The 18,537-nt window shown below is 49.7% G+C and overlaps 1 protein-coding gene across 2 annotated transcripts in view; it reads right to left on the bottom strand.

The window, feature by feature from the left end:
- Slc25a37 (solute carrier family 25 member 37) overlaps positions 1-15,181 on the bottom strand; it is a 38,906-nt gene extending 23,725 nt beyond the window's left edge. Inside the window, exon 1 of one of the 2 annotated variants that reach the window (XM_020177893.2) lies at positions 14,843-15,181. In XM_020177893.2, coding sequence (XP_020033482.2) covers positions 14,843-15,055 — 213 coding nt within the window. In that variant the 5' untranslated portion in view covers positions 15,056-15,181. Of the gene's footprint in view, positions 1-6,356; positions 6,947-14,842 lie in introns of those variants that run through there. The other variant, XM_074055180.1, reaches the window with a different exon arrangement.
- Positions 15,182-18,537: the final 3,356 nt, after the last annotated feature.

Here is an 18,537-nt window from a genome sequence, read left to right as displayed (position 1 = left end):
CAAACACTACTATCAAATTATCTCCATGATACAGAATCATGATGTATGTGTAGTTGGGCTGGTCTCAGCTCCAGGGGACCAGGTCTCCTGCCTTCTTCACAAAACTTCCATCTTTCATGTTAGACAATGACAAAGAAAGGTGAGGACACATCAGAACCCCCAGGCTCTGTGTTCAAAGACACCAAAGGGAGAAGACAACTCAACATCCGGGACCCATCTGCTAAATTTAAGCTAGATAACATTGTACAAATTGTTTCCTAAGCTTTTGGGGAAGTCATTTTTAAGTTTTCCTAGATGGTAAAGGGAATGGCTAAAGCCTTTCCCAGAAACAAAGAACTCAACAAAGCTCTCTCCCTAACCTGATAGAAGGATTCCCAGAAGTGAGGAAAGGAGATGGGGAGGGGGTGAGAGGAAGTACCTGGACAGGTAAAATGGCAAGCTCCTCCCCCACAACCTATGTCTATGCTCTGGGCTGGATGAGGAAGGCAGGTGATGTGTTTATAATCTAGTATGGGTGAAAAAAGAACACAAAAATCATGCAAATAAAATTTCCCAAGTCCAGTGCTGACAGCTCACACCAATAATTCAACTACTTGGGAGGCTGAGATTGGAAGTACTGTGGCTCAAACCCAGCCACTTCTTAAAAGAAGTTAAAGAGACCCTTATCTCAACCAATAGCTGGGAGCAAGGTGCATGTCTGTCATCCCAAGCTACATGGGAGGCTGAGATCGGGAGGATCACATTGCCAGGCCAGCCAGGGCCTTGTGAGACCCTATCCCAACGGAAATGAGCTGAGCATGGTGGCATGCACCTGTCATCCTAATGACAGCAGGAAGCCTAAAACAGGAGGAAAGTTGAGGTCCAGGCCAGCCTGGGAGAAATCGAGATCCTATCACTAAAATAACCAGAGCAAAAAAAGGGATGGAGGCATGGTTCAAGTGGTAGAGTGCCTAACAAGTGCAAAACTCCGAGTTCAAACCCCAGTACCGCAAAAACAAATAAAATAAAACAAAAAAATTCCAAACTCTGGTGGTCACCAAGCAGAAGTAGGAAGTGCTATATGAGGGCAGACGAAGGGGACCTAATTTAGACTTGGGAGGAGTTCTGGAAGTGACATCAAAGTGGAGACGTGAGGCTGGGACAGGCGAGGGCAAATCGTGGGAGAAAGACCTGGGCTTGGGCACAGGGGTGGAAGGGGGATGTGGACGAGGTCCTGAGTGGACTGGTGTCCCTGGACCTGCTGGGTAGGAGAAGATGAGCCTAGGATGAGGAGTCCAGGCAGAGCCTCCAACACAGGGTACAAGGAGTCATTTAGCCCTCATGCTGTGCTTCTGTTTGGTCCTGACCTTGGCCTTTAGATTCAGGAAGGGAGGTAAGAAATGAAGTGAGTGAAGCAGGAAATAGTATCTCACTGTGAAATCTCCAGGGAGCACAACCCCCATTGTGAGAAGACGCTGTAGGGACCCTCCCAGGTTTCCCAATCCACTGCTCCCACACTGTCCACTGAAATGCCAGGCCAACCCAACCAGGGCTGCTGGCAGCACTGGGTGACCTTTGGCCATGCCGGCTGACCCCTAGATGACTCAGCTTCCTGGTGGCGAACTTATGAAAGGTCCCAGCAGGAAGGAGTCAGAGAGCTATAAACAGAGCCTTCCAGAAGCATCTGCCACACTCTCCCCTTGGTTCAGGGTGGGGCTGTAGCCATGCAGCATTTCTGGAATTGCCCGAATGAAAGGGCTGCAGCCTGAAAGCATTATTGCTGGTGACTTCAAGTAGATTACATAAACTATCATTTCTAGGCAGGCAGTCTGGAATTCAGGGACAAGCAGGGTCCCCAAGAGGACATGGGCAGCTGGCTCCTCTCTAGAACCCATTGTAAGGGTTCCTTCTCAAAGCACAAGTGCCATGCGTGTGTGTCAATGAATACTTTACACCCAAAGTCCAAACAGCACCCAAAGTGATACTGTCCTGTGGAATAAGGAGTGGCAATTTTAGAACTGGAAACTTCCCATGAGATAACTGAGTTTTTAGTCCAATACTGCCAATACTGTCACAGGTAAGTCCCGAGACTCAGACAAGCTCAGACCACAGGGTCAGGGAGCCCCTAGTTAACTCAAGTTAATTACAATTCACTCTAAAATTCAAGTATATGTGTGTCTATGCTATTTGGCCTGGTTTCTCTACCTTTTGTCCCCTACACTCCACCACAACGCAAATGCAGGTCAATGGTTCAGGGAAAAAGGCTTCCAAGAGCTTCCTGGTCCCTTAATTGTGGCTGCTCCGAGATCAGAAATCTGTTTTCAATTTACAGCAGCTTCTAGTGAAAGCCCTGCTTTGTGGTGACTTTCGGTTTACAGAACTGAAAGAGAATTTCAGGAACTTTCTTACGATTGCTTTGACAGAAAATACAAAGATCCTTGAAGAGAGGCTGAAAACAAGGATTCTCATTTAAGGTCAAGCACAGCGTCACCAGGGCCCATCTCCGAAGCCCGTGAGGGAAGAGTACGGACTCCAAGGATAAAAGGAACGGACCACAGCAGCTAGTCATAGTGATACACACCTCAGATTGCAGTTTCAGTTTCTCCACCTCCTTCCAAAAATCAATAGATGCTGTTGGACGCAAAGAAGTAACTAAGTGTCGTTCCAGCTTGCAAGCACATTCTTGATTATTATGTCATTTCTACAACACATCTATAAGAATATCTGAGCCCATATTCTTAAAGCTCTAACAGCATTCTGGAAGCAAGTTAACCAAACACTTCATCCATCCTGGCCTGTGTAAACACATGTGCACAAAGACTTAGGTGTTGTCTGAGAAATCAAGGTTGGAAAGCAAGGAATGTTGGAAGCACCATTTCATTAAAAGATCTCTAGTCTTGCAGATACTTTAGGTTTCAATGCTTTCAGACAAACCTCCCCTTGCACAAGGCCCTTTCTTCAGCTCCTCTTCACCACACCAAATCTTTGCTGCTCTCATTTCTTCTGGGTAACTAACTGCTCAGTGCCTAAACACAGGCAATGTTCTCCATTCCAAGCACCCAGCAAACCCAGACCAAGGAACAAAGGCTTCTGTGCCAGGAGGCTCCAAGAGCACAGGAATACCCAAGCCGTGGGGAGTTAGGGCCGCAGATCTGTGCCCATGACACTAGGCTGTCCTTTTGGAGAAACAGGACTGTTTCCAGAAGCAGTGTGATCCAGGAACTTCTGTGTAATCCTGGGCTGATGTCACCTGAGGAGGAAAGGCTTCATGCGCTCCGCTCAGGCCCTTGATGGAGTCCAGTGATGCTGCCCTCAGCACTTACTTCTCTGAGGCACCATGCTCTCAGAGAAGGCTAACAGGAAAGAGAGGACAGGCAAATGTGTCCAGTGACACTGTTACCTTCCAAATGACAAGGAACCACACACAAATCTAAACTCCAAGAACGGGCCCCAGGCTATGTGGCTTCAGAATAGTCTCTGTCCTTTGGAAGGCACCCTTTGTCACCTACACTGTTTCCCTCAAGTGTTTCTTCACTCTGTAAGTCATGACCTGAGTGAGTAAAGGTCACCAGGCAAACCCTATACCTGCACATATGACCGTGCTGAATTTTCAGCCGCTAATCTGACTGCTGCTCCAGCTGACATGTGCCATTCATGCCACCATTAATTACGGACCAATTATGAGCCGAAATGCCTTTGATATGACAGCCCATCCTCCCTTTGTGTCCGCCCTCCTCTGCTCTTCACTGCAGTGAAAGTCCCCACCAAGAAGCAGGCTGGCTGGCCCACAAGCCACTAGGCGATCCTAAAAGAGAATGAAAGATACAAAACAGGGAGGAGAAGGAGGGGAAGGAGGAGGGAGAGAGGGAGGAGGAGGGGGGAGGAGGAGGGGGAGGAAGAAGAGAGGGGCCCAACCAAGACAGATTCCTTAGCAGGGCTCAGGGCAAGTCTCCCAAAGCAAAACATCAAGGAGTCCTAAAGATGACCAGGCATCTTGTAGATACATCCACTCTGTCCCTGTGACATCCTCAGGGACAGAGAATTGTACAGCTTTTGTTCTAGACCCCTGTCTCCAATGGGCCTAGACCAACCTGAGATTATTACTGCCTTTCCTGCCCTCCCCACAGGTTCCAGGTCTGAGAACAGTTTGTCACTCTTAGAGGAATGATTCATTGATAAGTCTGTCCTCCCAGCCACAGGACCACATGAGGGGAGACCTGGGCTGCGTCCAGCCTCTTGCCTCCCCACAGCCCCTGGGTCCTCACTGCATAATAAGCACAGCCACTCAGTGATGGCCGAATAATATCTTCACAAATGCCTCTGGAATCTCCCCGGATGGGGGCATGAGTAGAAATCAGCAAGGCAGCACAGGCCAGCCAGCCATCAACCATCAAACCACACGGCTGGTGACTAAGGACACACCTGGTCCAACCTCCACATTCAGGCCTGTACACATGCATGGGCAGTGTCTCCTCTCCTTTGAAGAGGCCCTGCTGCCTCTTGGGTATAAGTCCTTGGAGCTAATCAGTCACCCAGCAACTTTAATCCAGGCTCCCAACTGCATGGGAACACCCATGATCCTTTTGCCCAAGTTAGGGCAGGGAGCACCACGTACCCAGGAAGAGGCGTGAATCAGAGGCTGTTTAGGCAAGTCTTGTGGCCTGGTCAACTGGCAGGCACCCTCTACCTTCTACTCCAACACCAGGTCCTGGGCAAGGTTAAAGCGTCAGCAAATATCTCAGAGCACCATGGGAAAAGGGGAACAGGGAGACCCCAAGACAGAGGCACCTGCATCCACAGAGAAAAGCAAGCAGGCTCAGGAAACAGAGGCAGGGGAGCACAGTGGGAAAGAGCAGGCCAATGTCTCTATTCTCCTTGGGCCCCTCCCCATGATGTCCCCACACGCAAAGGGGACAGATCTCAAAAAATAAGAGTGAGCATGTAAGATGATAATCCCTCAAGGTACCCCCACTTCAGCCCTGGACACACTGCTGCTCTCCTTAGTGCTCTTACTTGGTCCCCAGGTGCAGAGGCAGCTGCAACAGATGGCTACCTGTGTCTTCAGCCAACAGATGGGAGACACTGAGTTAAGAGAGGTCAAGCACCCATGGCCACTGCTGCAGGGAATCCTTAGCTCTGCAGGAAGGGGAGCCTGGATTTTCCATTACGATGAGCTGACCTTTAACGGGATCTCTTTAACGGGATCTCACCCTGATAGTAAATATGGGGACCGAGTATCTGCATACAGTTTGCACCTTTTAAGGCGCAGCTCCCTGCAAACCTGGACACATTATCTTTCCAGGTGCGGTTCAGGGACCTGCAGGTAGGCAGGACAGACACTACTACTCTTCCCTATCTCAGATGAGACAACTGCAGTCCTCAGGGGTGCAAGGAACTCATCACGTCCCAGTGGTCTTCCTCAGATGTCACTCTTACACTGTGACCTGGAGAGGAATCTCAGTCCAGCCAGAATTCAAGTCTCCACATGGAATGCAACTTCAACTCCCTGTTGAAATGAGAAGGAGCCACAGAAGCTGCAATCTGTTCCAGAGAAAGAAGTCAGCTGGAGCCCAAAACCAATGTGGCCGGAGCTATGGCCACACCATTTGTTATCATTCCCTCGGCCCTCCTTACTGGAGGCTTTGACTGAAGAACTCCTACATATAGGGCTGTGCTTTCAGGGTGCTATGATTTCCTGCTTGTTTTCCTGGGCCTCTAGTTCCTCCTTCCTGGGAACACAGTTGGGCTCCATCAAAAATCTCAGTCCTTTTGTGCATGTCCCAGAACCCAGGGTGCCCCATCATTAACAGCTGTGCCTGTGCCCCATACTCCACCTGCCTGCTCTTGCCTTCTGCCCTTCCTCATTGCTCCCACCCCAGCTCCAGTATAGCAGAAAAAAGGCCTAAATTCAGGGCTTTCAGAAAAGCTCAGTTTTGTAATTAGAAATAATATGTGCTTTTTTCTTGCCTTCAAAGGAGGGAGTCAAATGACAGAGTAGAGGTTAAAACATCACAAAAATACAGCAATGTATAATCACAGCAGCAACAGACAAACACATCCAGGCATCATAGTAATAATACTTTTAGAAATAATACAGAAGCTGGTATTAAATGAGTATTCACCATGTGTCTGCCCGTCAGGTGCATCATTCTCAACTATTCTCACTTTCCTGCTGAGGTGGGAACTGCCAGCCCCATTTCATAGATGAGAAAAATAAGGCACAGGGAGGTTTCAGGCACCACTCCTAGCAGTCTGGCTCCAGAGCCCGTGCTGTCAAACCGAACAGCTACCATTATTAAACATACTGCCTCCAACACAACCTGTCATTAGTTGAACATGTTAAGTTTAACAAAAGCCATTCACAAAAGTGATCTCACCTAGGCTTCCCAACACCTGTCCATATCATCTGTAAGGCATGAAATTCATGTAGTTTCGTGTGGAGAAAACCAGTTCAGAGAAAAGTCTTGCCCAAAGTTCCCAAGCTGGCTGATGGCAAGACCAAGATTTAAATACACAAAGCTGTCCCCTGGTTTGGTGGCCTCGACACCAGCAAATACACACACCCCTTCTAAGCCACTGCCCTCAGCAACATCTCAAATGTGCCCTTCCTGGTCACACCCAAGGAACAAAAAGGCTGTTATAAAACATGGGGTCAGGGCTTCCACTAGCAGCAGTGGGTGCCACAGACTGTGTGGCCAGCCAGATCTCAGGGTCCTAGAGCCTCTGAGTCTCTGGCTAACCGTGCCTGATGGATCCAGGCCTCAGCACACACAGACGTTCTCTCAGTGACACAGGCTGCCATCCTCGGCTTGACCCAAAGAGTCCAGCCATTTCCTAAACCTGTTATGTAACTCTTGCTTCAACCAGACCCTGGCTGGGATTTCTCCCTATTTCAACACATTTTGTTTTCTCTGCAGAGAGAAAGCATGAATGTGAAGCCATGACACCTCAGTGACTAGACGACAGCCCTTGTGGCCCGTCTGGTATGAGAAGGGAGGAGGACATTTCCAAAGGCTCCTCTGTGAGCCAAGGTGAGCCTCCAGAAGGACTAACAACCATAAAAGGAGCAGAGGGGAGGATGGGCAGGAAGGGGAGACGGCAACTGGGGATCACCGTCTCCTGCAGCAGAAGGAACCCATTCAAGAGACCTGGCAAAGAAGCCATGCGACCCTACCCTGAAAGCTCCAGCCTTTAGGACAGCAGCCCACTCCAGCATCTAGACACCCCGATCTTGTTGGTTTAGCCCAAGAACAAGTATGGTCCCCCCCTCATTCACAATGTGGCTTTCTGTGGCTTCAGTGACATGGAGTCAATGTGAACAGAAAACATCACACGGAAAATGCCAGAAGTAAGTCATAAGTTTTATTACAGTGTATTGTTACAATTGCTCTATTTTACTATTGGTTATTACTGTTCCTCTCTTACTGTGCCTAATTTACAAATTACATTTTATCATAGGTATTATGCATCAGAAGAAGACAGTTTGTGTATGGACTTCACCACCATCTATGCTTCCAGGCATCCACACGACGCCTCGGAACCAACGTAGCCCCAAGGATAAGAGCGGGCTATCGCACATTTCCTCAATGGAAGCCAACGCTCTTGCCTCAACTCAGGGTCTAACTACAGGGATCGTGCTTGCTTTGGAAATGGGGGCTAGGAATTCTTATTTTTGTAGCCTGGTATTCTTATCCTAGAGCCTGGCAAAGAGGGTGCTAGGTAAATATGCAGTGAAACAAGTGGCTTGGTAGGGAACAGCCTCATCAGAGCAGAGCTGTGGCCCACTGAGTCCTACCACAAAAAAGAAAAAAAAAAAAAAAAAAACAGACAAAGAGCTGAGGTGGTCTTTTTTGTGGCCAAGATACATTACAGATTAAAAACAATGCAAAACAAGACAAAAGAAAAACTAGCATTTATTTGAGAGCGGGTTTTAATATTTAGGGGTTTTTTGGCTCTGTTTTTTTTTTTTTAATTTAGTTGGGTTTTCTTCATAACAGCCATGTTTTCACTCATTTAATCAACATTCCCAGAATACTTTATGCCCCACACTTGGGGAAGGGAGAGTCAGAAGAATTCTGGAAGGGGAAAGTGTCTCAGGCTCCATGCAAACCAGGCACAAGCAGGTCAAGCTGAATGTGGAAGACAGAGACCACCAGAAGTGAACTGCAGAAAGATGGGGCTGCTCCTCACCCTGCCTCCCCTTCTACCCTTCCCACCCCCTACCCCCTCCACACCCAATCCCAGCAGGCTCTGCTGGGGGGTGGGCTAGATTTTCCATACCTCCATGGCAGGACTCCAGTTGGATAATAAATTCCAAGATCCAGGCCCCTGCAGGAAGCTTCCTATGTTAAACATGATCCCTGCAAACCTGGCACTGTGGTCTAACCCAAGGCCCCAGGCAGGCTGTAAAACAGGACGCTGCTACTCTTCCTGATTTCAGATAGGGAAAGTGAAGGCTACAAGCAAGCTGGAGGGGCTTTGAGGCCGGGAGAACAGGAGCAGTGACGAATGACTTGCAGAATGAACTGCAGGGTTTACACACCAAATGCTTAGTGAGCACCCACTATGTGCTGGATACTGTTCCTGGCAATGGGATTGCATGGAACAAAACAGCAAACACCCTGACCACTGAGAGGTGACATTCTAATGAAGAAAGAGATGCCATTAGCAATAGAAATAACGCTGCAACTATTTAAAAACAAGTGAATATATATAAGCCTACAGTGGTGTGCTTTTGAAGAGAATAAACCTGCAGAGAAAAACAAAGCAGGACATACTCACTTGTGTGTATATGGGGCGGCAGGGCAGGGGGGTGAGTGGGGGGGTGGCAGGGTAGCCCAAGGAAAAGGACAAATCCAAGACCCCTGAACCAAGGTAGTAGGAAGGGTGAAGGAAACAAGTTCAAGAGATGCTACAGACTCAGAAGTGGACAGGTCTTCCATGGATCCGGGACAGTGGCTGGGGAAAAGTGGAAGGTGAGACCAAGGTGCAAGGGCAAGGGCCTAGGCAGAAAGGCAGGATGTCCATGCTAAGTCCAGGCTGTGAAGTGGCCAAGGTGACATGTGTCCAGGCAACTGGAGATTCAGCTCCTGAGAGCCTGGACTGGAGATATGGATCTGAGAGTTATCAGGACACAGATGGAAACTGAGCCATGTGCTGGGGAGACAAGAAGATGGAGGGGAGAATTCTGAGGCCCAGGTGGCCCAGGGAGCTGTGGAGAAGCCAGACCCACAACAGGAAATGGAGGGTGGCAAGGAGAGGGACCAGCTCCTCTGGAGGATTAACAAGGAGATCAGTAACAGTGTTCTCCAGGTTTTAGGAGTAGTGGGTGCAAAAGTCAGGGGTAGTAGACGACAGGTAAGGAAGCAGAGGCCTTGTGTCAACAGTCCCTTGATAAAAGGAGCAACAAGAATTTGTCTGCCTTCAGGAAGAAATGTGAGGGCAGAGCTCAGGGGATGGGGGGTCCAGGTGAGCCATCTGGGGTGAGCTCATGTATTTAAGATGAAGAGACAGGCTTGAACCTATAGAAATGCTTCTGTGAAGGAGACAATGGGGGGAGACTAACAACACTGGAACTAGGTCACCCAAGAGAGAGGTGACAAAAATGATACCCTTCTGAGCCACCACTGTTTATTGAGAACTTCCTCACCAAGTAGTGCAGCAAGAGCTTTACATACATTGCCTCATTTAATTCTCTCAACAACCCTGCAAGGTAGGCCCTGGTGTTAATGTTTCCACTTTGCAGAGAAGAGACCTGAGTGGCCCAGATATAGAGCCAGGACTCAAATCCAGGTGTGTCTTCCTTCCCCACCATCACTGACTCACCTTAGGGACAACTGTTCTCTTACAATGGGGGTAGAAGGCAAGAGCTTGGAAGGACGGTGACCATAAGATGAGTTTCCCATCCTGGTTTCTCTATGAACTAGGAAGCGAGATGCCATACTGAGGCTGGATCCATGGAGGGCAGGAGGGCTGAGGAGCAAGAAGGCAGCCTGAAGCAGACAGTGTGGCAGACAAATGCTCATGAGACCCTAGTGAGGATGGTCAGCAGAGCTGAGGGCCTGCGGGATGCTAACTGCTCCTTGAGGACTAGCTGTCCCCCGGTGGATAGATCAAGGTCAACACAAGCCCAGTGTCGGAACAAGCTAAGGCAGAGAAGCTGCCTACAGAGATGTAAATGGATTCAGATAATGAAACATCTGAATTGAAGACTTCAGAGGCAGGAGGGCTCTGGTGTAGGATGAGGCACCATGAACATAAACGCCACTGATCTCGAGGGTGTGAAGAATGAAGAGATTGGGGACTGGGATGTAACTAAGTATAGTACAACGGCCTAGCATGAACAAGGCCCTGGGAGGGCAGGAGGGAGAGGGAGGGAGGGGGAGGGACGGGGAGAGAGAAAGACTGGACATGAGTCGGGACCACTAGGGTGCTCAGGTCCACAAGGTTCTGCTCCAAAGAGCAAATGGGACAAAAGCCCTCTTCAACAAGGTGCTTACAGATGGTGAAGACATGCCCAAATCAAGGCAGGAAAAGGTTTGGGAGCACACCCCCACCCCCAACACACAGTATGTCTCCAGCTCCTGTGTGCATTCACATACCTGTGTGATCTAAGCAGTGCAGTTAATTAAATCCCTCGAGTAAACCCTAAATGTGGCTCCCTGTTAAAAAGCTAAGGTTTATGTGTCAATTAGAAAAATTAATTTAATTTTTTTTAAAAGATGGGGCTCCCTCTGCTACTGTAGTCCTGGGCATCACCCTCTAGCCCTTGTGCCCCAACCTGTCCCTCCCCCATTTCTGGACAGGAGAAAGGACCTGTGTGGGCCAAGTGACAACTCTGAGATGGGGTGCAGATACAGACATCATCATGAGGAAGTGAGGACTGTGGGCTAAGAATGTCCCCTTTTTCCTCATTCCCACCTTCCAAAAAAAAAAGCACCCAGTGAAGAGGAAGAGAAAAGAAGGGAAGATTGAGACTCGAAGGAGAGAAGACAGGGAATGGAGAACATCTGGGATTCCATGCCCTCTTGAAGCTGAATGGTGGCACCTGTACTGTACTTTGTTCCCAAGCACTGAGGTGGAAGGCGGGGACTCTGGCAGCTGCCTGCACCCCAGCACCCTTCCAATTAGTCAGCCATGTCCAAGGCCAAAGCCCCAGGAGCAAACTCGCCCAGGGCTGCATGGGGTTCAGCAGGGCAAGCTCTGGATGTACACAAGGTCTGCCCCCATGGGCGTCCAGGAGGTTCACCCACAGCAAATGCTGTGAACTTGCAGCACACGTGCTCCTTCTGCACCAGCTGGTAAGAGGGTCTGGCCTGGGAAAGCTAGGGCAGGGCTTCCCGGACAAGCCACGCTGAAGAAGGGCTGTGAAAGGGTCACCGGAAGTTCCCGCACTTCAAATCTTTCCTGTTTCCTCTTGCTCCTGCTCTCACCACTGCAGACTCCGTGTGGTCTAAGATGCTGTGCCTAATCTGGTTGGAATTTCCTCCTCCACCCACCTGGCATGCTCCCCACAGTCTTGAGCACTCCTGACCAGACGTGGGGTTCTCGCTTCCACCCCAAGTGCTGGTCTAGGCCACTACACTATTTGCCACTTTGGAACACCAGTTAGAGGCTCCTGACAAGCCCAGGCTGGAGAGGAGCAGGTCATGGCCACTGCTGGACAAGAGCCCTGCAAAGACAGACCCTGTGCTCCCTGCCTTGGTTTCCCTTTGCTGTTCACTGTAGCCCTGGGGATGGCCAAAGGTCCCAGTAACCTGGTCCTGCACAGATGAATGAGCACTCATCTCGTGGAGAGCCAAGGGAAAGAGGAAGACACAGGAAGGAGCCAAAAACTTGCCTCAAGTCTTCCAAATAGCCATTTAATCATCTCAATGTTTGCCTGCTGGGACACCAAACATTATGGATCCTCAGATTCAATGGTATTCATGTGCCTTTGACCATAACCTCCAGCCAGAGGGAAATTTCACACTGCCACCTGTGGAACACACGTACGACCCAAACAGAATTTCAACAAACAGCTTCACTCCACACTGCAGGCCATGCCTGCTCATATTTTGTACTCTGACCAATCTGTGCCCACTAATGCGGTCATGACCCACAGTTTGAAAAGTTCCAGCCATTAAAGCAACACTGGGAGGTGACAGGGACCCCGTGAAAAAGCAACTTCACTATTTTAACTTTAAGCATCAGTGAGGCTGCCTTTCTGTACATAAAAACCAAGGAGTCCAGCTGGCTCAGGGTTGAAAGGTACCAGCCCTGGGTTTCCCAGTCCACACCTCCTAGGATAGAAAAACTGGAAAAAGCAGGCTGACTCAACACTCATTAACAAGTACAACATCAAAGTGAAAAATGCATGCCTTTTAAAAATCAAAGAAAACTTTTTCTCCTTCCAAACTACGATTTACATGGATTTGATCTCAGTTGTAATAATTATTTTGAAATTTCAAGTAACATAAAAGGACAAAGGAGTTATGTGTTCATAGAAAGGGAAGGAGGGTTAAAGATGTGGAGAAAGACTAAACTGGTGCACAGAGCCCATTTGACCAGTGACAAAACTAAGGCATAGAACAGTGCCTAAGCCCGGAAGCAAGTTAGGGGCAAGGCTGGCAACCCAACCCAGGTCTCCTGACTCAATTACTCACGGTTATCATCATTCAAAATATTTAAGAGGGAAGCATTTCCATGACTGAGGCACAGAGGCATCCCTGCCACCTCATGCTAGGCACAGATATCAATGCTGATCTGGGTTGACCTTGGCACTAGCTGCCAGGTCAGCTGTGGGTTCATGCAAGCTTTGCTTGTGCCCTTTAACTCCCTCTATGCCTTCCGTCTCTGTTCAAAACTAGAAAGAAAAATCCTTGATCTCCTCCCAAGAAAGCTGCAGGGGAAACAAAAGGAGTTATACAACCAACCCTGCACACTTAAGAATAGCAGAGTACCTAGGGATTAGAGTCAGACTCCCAGAACTGGAAGAACTTACTGAGTAGCTAACCCAAGCCCTCATTTTGCAAACAAGCCCCAAAACATGAATGATTTCTCTGTGACAGTCAGAACAGCTCCTTCCATCATACATACCATGCTCTCTAGTCTATAGGTAGAACTGTTAGGGAAAGAAATACTAAGCACACATGTGAGTTCTGAAATCAAAACATACCAACGTGTCGGGCAGAAGGAGGGGCAAGGAAAACTAAACCCAGAGCATACAAACATGGCAGATAAAAACCTCAAGCGTCAAAGGGAATTCTAAAGGCATCACTAATTATTTCTAACCCTACAAATAAGCCAAGATGATGCTCAGAACTCATGGCACAGAGGCTACAGGCCTCAGAGGTGGTAGGGTTTCTTTGATGGAGTGTTCATCTCCGTGACACCAATGGGTTGGGAGCTTCCCACTCCTAACTTTCCCCAGACTCAACCCAAGGCTGAGTTTCAAATCTGGAAAATTTTACTGCATGTAAAGGGTTCTTTCCTGTACCAGTGCCACCTGGGGGTCTGTCCTATGTCTTCCCTGGAAGAGTTTTGAAAACCTGAGAAACAAGGTCTTCCCCATCTCCTTAGTGACTGTGACAAACAATGGTCATTCTTCCAATTCCACACTGGGACACTGGAGGGATAGAAAAGCGATGACTCAGGCCCTGCAGCAAATTGGAAGACAGGCCTTGCCTTTCTAAGAATGCCCGCCTGTGCCTGTTCTCACTGGACTTGGCCTGTCCAGCTGCCAATTGCTAGCTCTCAGAAAACCCTGCAAGTTAGACATTCTGGTCTTCACACCTGCTCCTGTGGGGGGGTGGAGGTGGGGTGCATCAGCAATAAGACACAGCAGTTGCTGGTGGGGCCTGCATTGCAAGGCCACCTGAGGTGTTCCCAAGTTCCCCCAAAGCACCGTAGAGCTGCAGCCAGAAGACTCAAGTGGTCATTAGTCAGGGCAAAGTAATCAGTTCACCTCTGCACCTTGGTTTCTTCATCTGTTAACTCCCAGAATTGCTTCATGCGTGAATTATGCCTAGGAAAGTGCAATGTGTAACAGTCAGTCGTAGTGTTACTTTCTGCTTCTCTCTATCCCGGAGCCATTAGGTGTCTGCACAGGCAGCTCTCAGTCTGACGGGCAAATGCTACCTGCTGAAACTGCCTCTTTGCAAAAATGCAAGTAAAATACCTGGGGAAGTGACCAGGACATACTAGCTGCCTGTTACACAATCCAGAGCGGTACAGAACCAGCTCTCCCTGACTGTCTGCCCACTTCCCAGCAAGCAAAAGAAGTCAAACGTCATTGTGGGTCTCACTGTCTCTTAGTTGCTCAGAGGCACTGAGAGGACGTTCCCGAACCAGTACCCCTGTCACCGGCTTGTCCCCCAAACAATCGAAGAAGCAACAGGCACACGCTGGGGCCAGAGGGCGCGCGACCCAGCGGGGACCACGTTTCTTCTCCACCAGTGGTTAGTGTTTCCCCGCCGCGACCTCCCTCGGAAACCGCGCACGTGTGGGCGGCCTGGGCCACCGCGCATCGTCTGCGCGGTCCCGGCTGTGCAAAGCCACAACGACCACCTCTCCTGGAGTCCCGTCGTCGCCACCACGGGGGCCAGAGGCGCTCGCCACTTGTCCTCCGGGACCGGGCACGCGCGTTGCGGGGCGCCGGCTGCGGCTCCCTCGCGGGGTCGGCGGGAGCCCCTGGGGACCCCGCGCGCGGCGGAAGAAGCTGAGCAGTGCGCTCCCTGGAGCCCGGGGAGAGACCCCGGCCAGCCCACGGGCGCCCGGGGACAGCGTGGTTTTGAGGTGCTGTGCACGGGATGCAAACGCACGCACGCACGCACGCGAGCTCCTGCTCTGCTGGCTCCTTCCCCAAAGTGTCCCCGCGCCTCACCTTCACCGAGTCCACCGGGTACATGATCGAGTGCTCCAGGATCCCTGCCATCGCTCCGGCTGTCATGTGGGTGGATACGGAGGCGCTGGGCGGCAGGTTCTCGTAGTCCTCCGACCCGGCGTCCTTGCAGCCGCCGCCGCCATCTCGGCAGTCCCCCCCATCCATCCTTCGCCCCACAGCCCGGCTCCCCACGCCGCCGCTGCGTAGCTCCATGCGCCAGCCCCGCAGGGCGCGGGAGGCTGCAGGAGGTGGGCAGGAAGGGGGAGGGGGCGGAAAACTTCACTTCTTAAAGTGGGAACCACCTCCCGGGGGCCGCGGCGGCTGACGCCATGGCGGGCTGGGGCGGAGCCTAGGGGCCCGAGGCACCAATCGCTGGAAAAGAAGAGGCCGGTCGCGGCCGCGCCATTGGTGCGCGGGGCCGCGGGCACCCGCCTCCCTGTGTGACGTCACCGCCCTGTGCACATTTCCAAGCAACCGGACGGGGGCGAGAGTAGACGTTGGGGTGTCCCGGGAAGTTGTACTAGCCAAGGGTGGTGCTGGTCAGCAAGGGGCGGGCAGGGGGACGGTCCCTGGGGAGGGTCAGCAGGAAGGTTGTGCCCAGAGCTGGAGAGACATCGGGAACAGGGGCTCGGGGGAAATCCGCCCCCAGACCCCGTGGTTTTGCAAATGGTGTTGCTCAGCAAGCTCTGGCATTCCTGAGGCAGAAGGGGAGCAGGGGAATTACTGGGCATGTCAGTTAACGTTGTTGGACAGGGGAGTGGTCGTGGGAGAGGAGTTCTAGAACTGAGGACACTCCTCGGTATCAGTAAGTCCACCTGTCATGCGTCACAAGGGCACGTACCACGAAGGGGAGCGAGTTAAAACTCAGGGTTCCGTTCCAGTGGGCCTTGCTGGGGAGAACCCCATTATTCGAAGTGGTTGCTGTTACTGAAGACATACAGTGAAGAGCTAAGTGTATTCCTCTGTTCCCTGGACGGCCCAAGACAGGTACCCCTTCACCAGACTTTTTTTTTTTTTTTTTTTTTTTTTTTGAGTTTGGAAGGTCTTTAGAGACCTAGGCTCAGCAGGAGTACCAAGAGATTGAGTAAAATCTTGCAACTTACATCCGCCTGTCTTTTAAAACTCGGGTCTCAACTGGTGAAGTCATCCCTACTGGCTCCTTGATAAACTGTACCCCGCACTTTGTTAATATTGCCTTGCTCCATCTGGGGGAAATGGAAGAAATCAAAAAGTAGGGGAGAGATCTGCTTATAGGAGTCTCCATCTACATGTTCCAGGGCTGAGGAGGAGTGGAGTTAATCAACTTTTACAGCCCAGGGGCCTCCCTGCCTTATCTGGACAGGGCTTTTGGGCACGAAGGCTGGACACTGAGATATGCAAGGGTGGAGGAGACCCTGAGATGCTGTGCTTGCCAAGGTTCAGGTCACCATATTCCCCGCAGCTCTTAAGGATTTGAGACACAGTCAAGTGCTCATCAATAGAGGTCAACAGAGACGCCAAGGCTAAGGGCACCATTTTCCCATTTTTGGTAGCTGCCCATAGTAGCTCCCAAGATGAGTGCTAAGGGGATGTGATAGGAACAAGCTCAGTGTTTAGTGATGGCTAGAGAAACATTACTCTACTTTTGTCAAAGGGGATATTTAAGAAATGTTGATCAGAAGTTGTCGATACTCATTTAAAAATAGAAGCCCTTTAACCGGTGCCTATGAACCGCTCATCCTGCTTCTGGGAGTCCTCCACAAAAGTCTGAATAATCATGAAACCGTTTCCAAAGCATTTTTTATAGTAGTAAATAATTAGAAACAACCTAAATATTCAACCAGAGGGGACTAGCTAAGTAAATGATGACGTTTATTAGAGAAATAGTATGCAGTCATGAAAGACAGCTGTTCGGTTATACAATAACATAGGAAATGCTTCATGTGATTTTAGGTGAAAAGGCAAAACAAAATCCTGTAGCCGTTACTTCACAAAAAAATAAAAATATGCATGGGAAGAAAAATGATGTCTGTGATGGTGCCAGAGGTTTATTCTTGTATTATTTCTACAATTTATAAAGAAAAATAATTCTTTTTAGGCTATATACCCCACCTCCTAATGGTTAGGTAACCCTCTGAACTTTGCAACAGTGATACTGATGGAAAGAATTCTCCTTCTGGATGGTTAAGAGAATTTTGAGCAAAGTTCCTCACAGTCTTCAAAGACATAAGGTCGTTTTCTTTTAACTTCATTTAATGTTAAGTCAGAACCAACTGCAAATTTTTGAAACAAGTATTCAGTACTTTTTTTTTTCTTTTTAGTAGTGCTGGAGTTTGAACTCAGGGCCTCACACTTGCTAAGAGGTGCTCTTCCACTTTAGCCTTGCTCCCAGCCCTTTTTGATTTAGTTATTTTAGTTGGGTTTTGCCCAGTTGGACTGGACTGATCTCCTACTTATGCCTCTTGAGTAGCTGGATCACAGGTGCTCACTACCATGCCCAACTTGCTTATTCAGATGGAATCTCACTAACTTTTACCTGGGCTGGCCTCAAGGTGCAATCCTTCCCATCTCCACCTCCTGAGTAGCTGGAATTACAGGCGTGAGCCATTGTGCCCAGCCTTAAGTATTTTTTCTGTCTCCCTATATGTGATAGATTGGGCACTCAGCATTTATCTTACACTCCTTGTTGTACTGCAGAGTATTCAAAGCCACATTTCTCAGACTCTCTTGAGGGGTCTAGACGTGAATGATATTCTGCCAATAAATGAACTGACAGGAACTGGAAGGCAGAAGCAAACAGAGGCTACTCTAACATTTTCTGCTCAGGAGCAACAGTGGCTTCCCTTTTGCAGCAGCACTGCAGTGTCTGGCCACCAGATTCATGGCTTTTGAGAGGCCTTGATGACAATGGGGTGCCAGCCCCCAGGTCCCTGCCCTGTAGCTTTAGCTGGTGGCCTTCTGAGAGGTAGTTATTCCCTTAGGAAACCGGCTTGGCCCTGTGGATCTGAGAGTAATCCTTGGAGGCCAAGCCTAGATTCTGATCCTCACCCTCCCAACAGCACTGTGCATAGCAGCAGAAGGGCACAGTAATGGTGATGGAGGAATCACTCCTGTCAGCAGCCAGTCCTGCTTCCAGCTCTGTGGAAGGCCCATTGGGAGAAGAGCAGCATCCCAGACACCATTGCCCACTACTTTGGCCCCACCCAGCACAGAGGAAGCAGCTCTTTCTTTAAAAGGCAAGAGCCCAGGGACCCAGGAGCAAAAGAGAGGCTCTTTTGCTCTCTCCCATGGGGCAGACCAAGAGACTCAGAATGACTTGCTGCTTCCACCAGTCTTGCATAAAGTTCCTGAACGTTAAGTCCTGACAGTGTCATCACACTGCTCTAGGCCAACTGGAAGCCAAGCCCTGCTTAGTAAGAGGAAGCTGTCAAGCCTGTAGGGTGTAGAGCACCTGACTTGGGCTTACTGGCTGCTGGCTCCATCATTTACTGACTGTGGGGTTCTGGTCCATTTGGTTAGCATGCTTCTTCTTTTGTAGACCATGGTCACAGATACTTAATATGCAGAAAGAAATATAGAAAAAAAATAGACTGTAAATGAAAACCAATGGTGAAGTGGAGGTGTTAGGAGGAAAGAGGACAAAGTCAGGGTGCAGAGGGAAGAGGTCCAGGCTTTCTCCAGAATCTTTTATCACAATGATTAGTCTAGCCATGCTA

Source organism: Castor canadensis, chromosome 14, assembly GCF_047511655.1.
Source record: "Castor canadensis chromosome 14, mCasCan1.hap1v2, whole genome shotgun sequence".
Classification (NCBI taxonomy): Eukaryota; Metazoa; Chordata; class Mammalia; order Rodentia; family Castoridae; genus Castor; species Castor canadensis.
The sequence above is the reverse complement of the archived record's forward strand: the minus strand, read 5'-3'. Positions and strand labels throughout refer to the sequence as shown.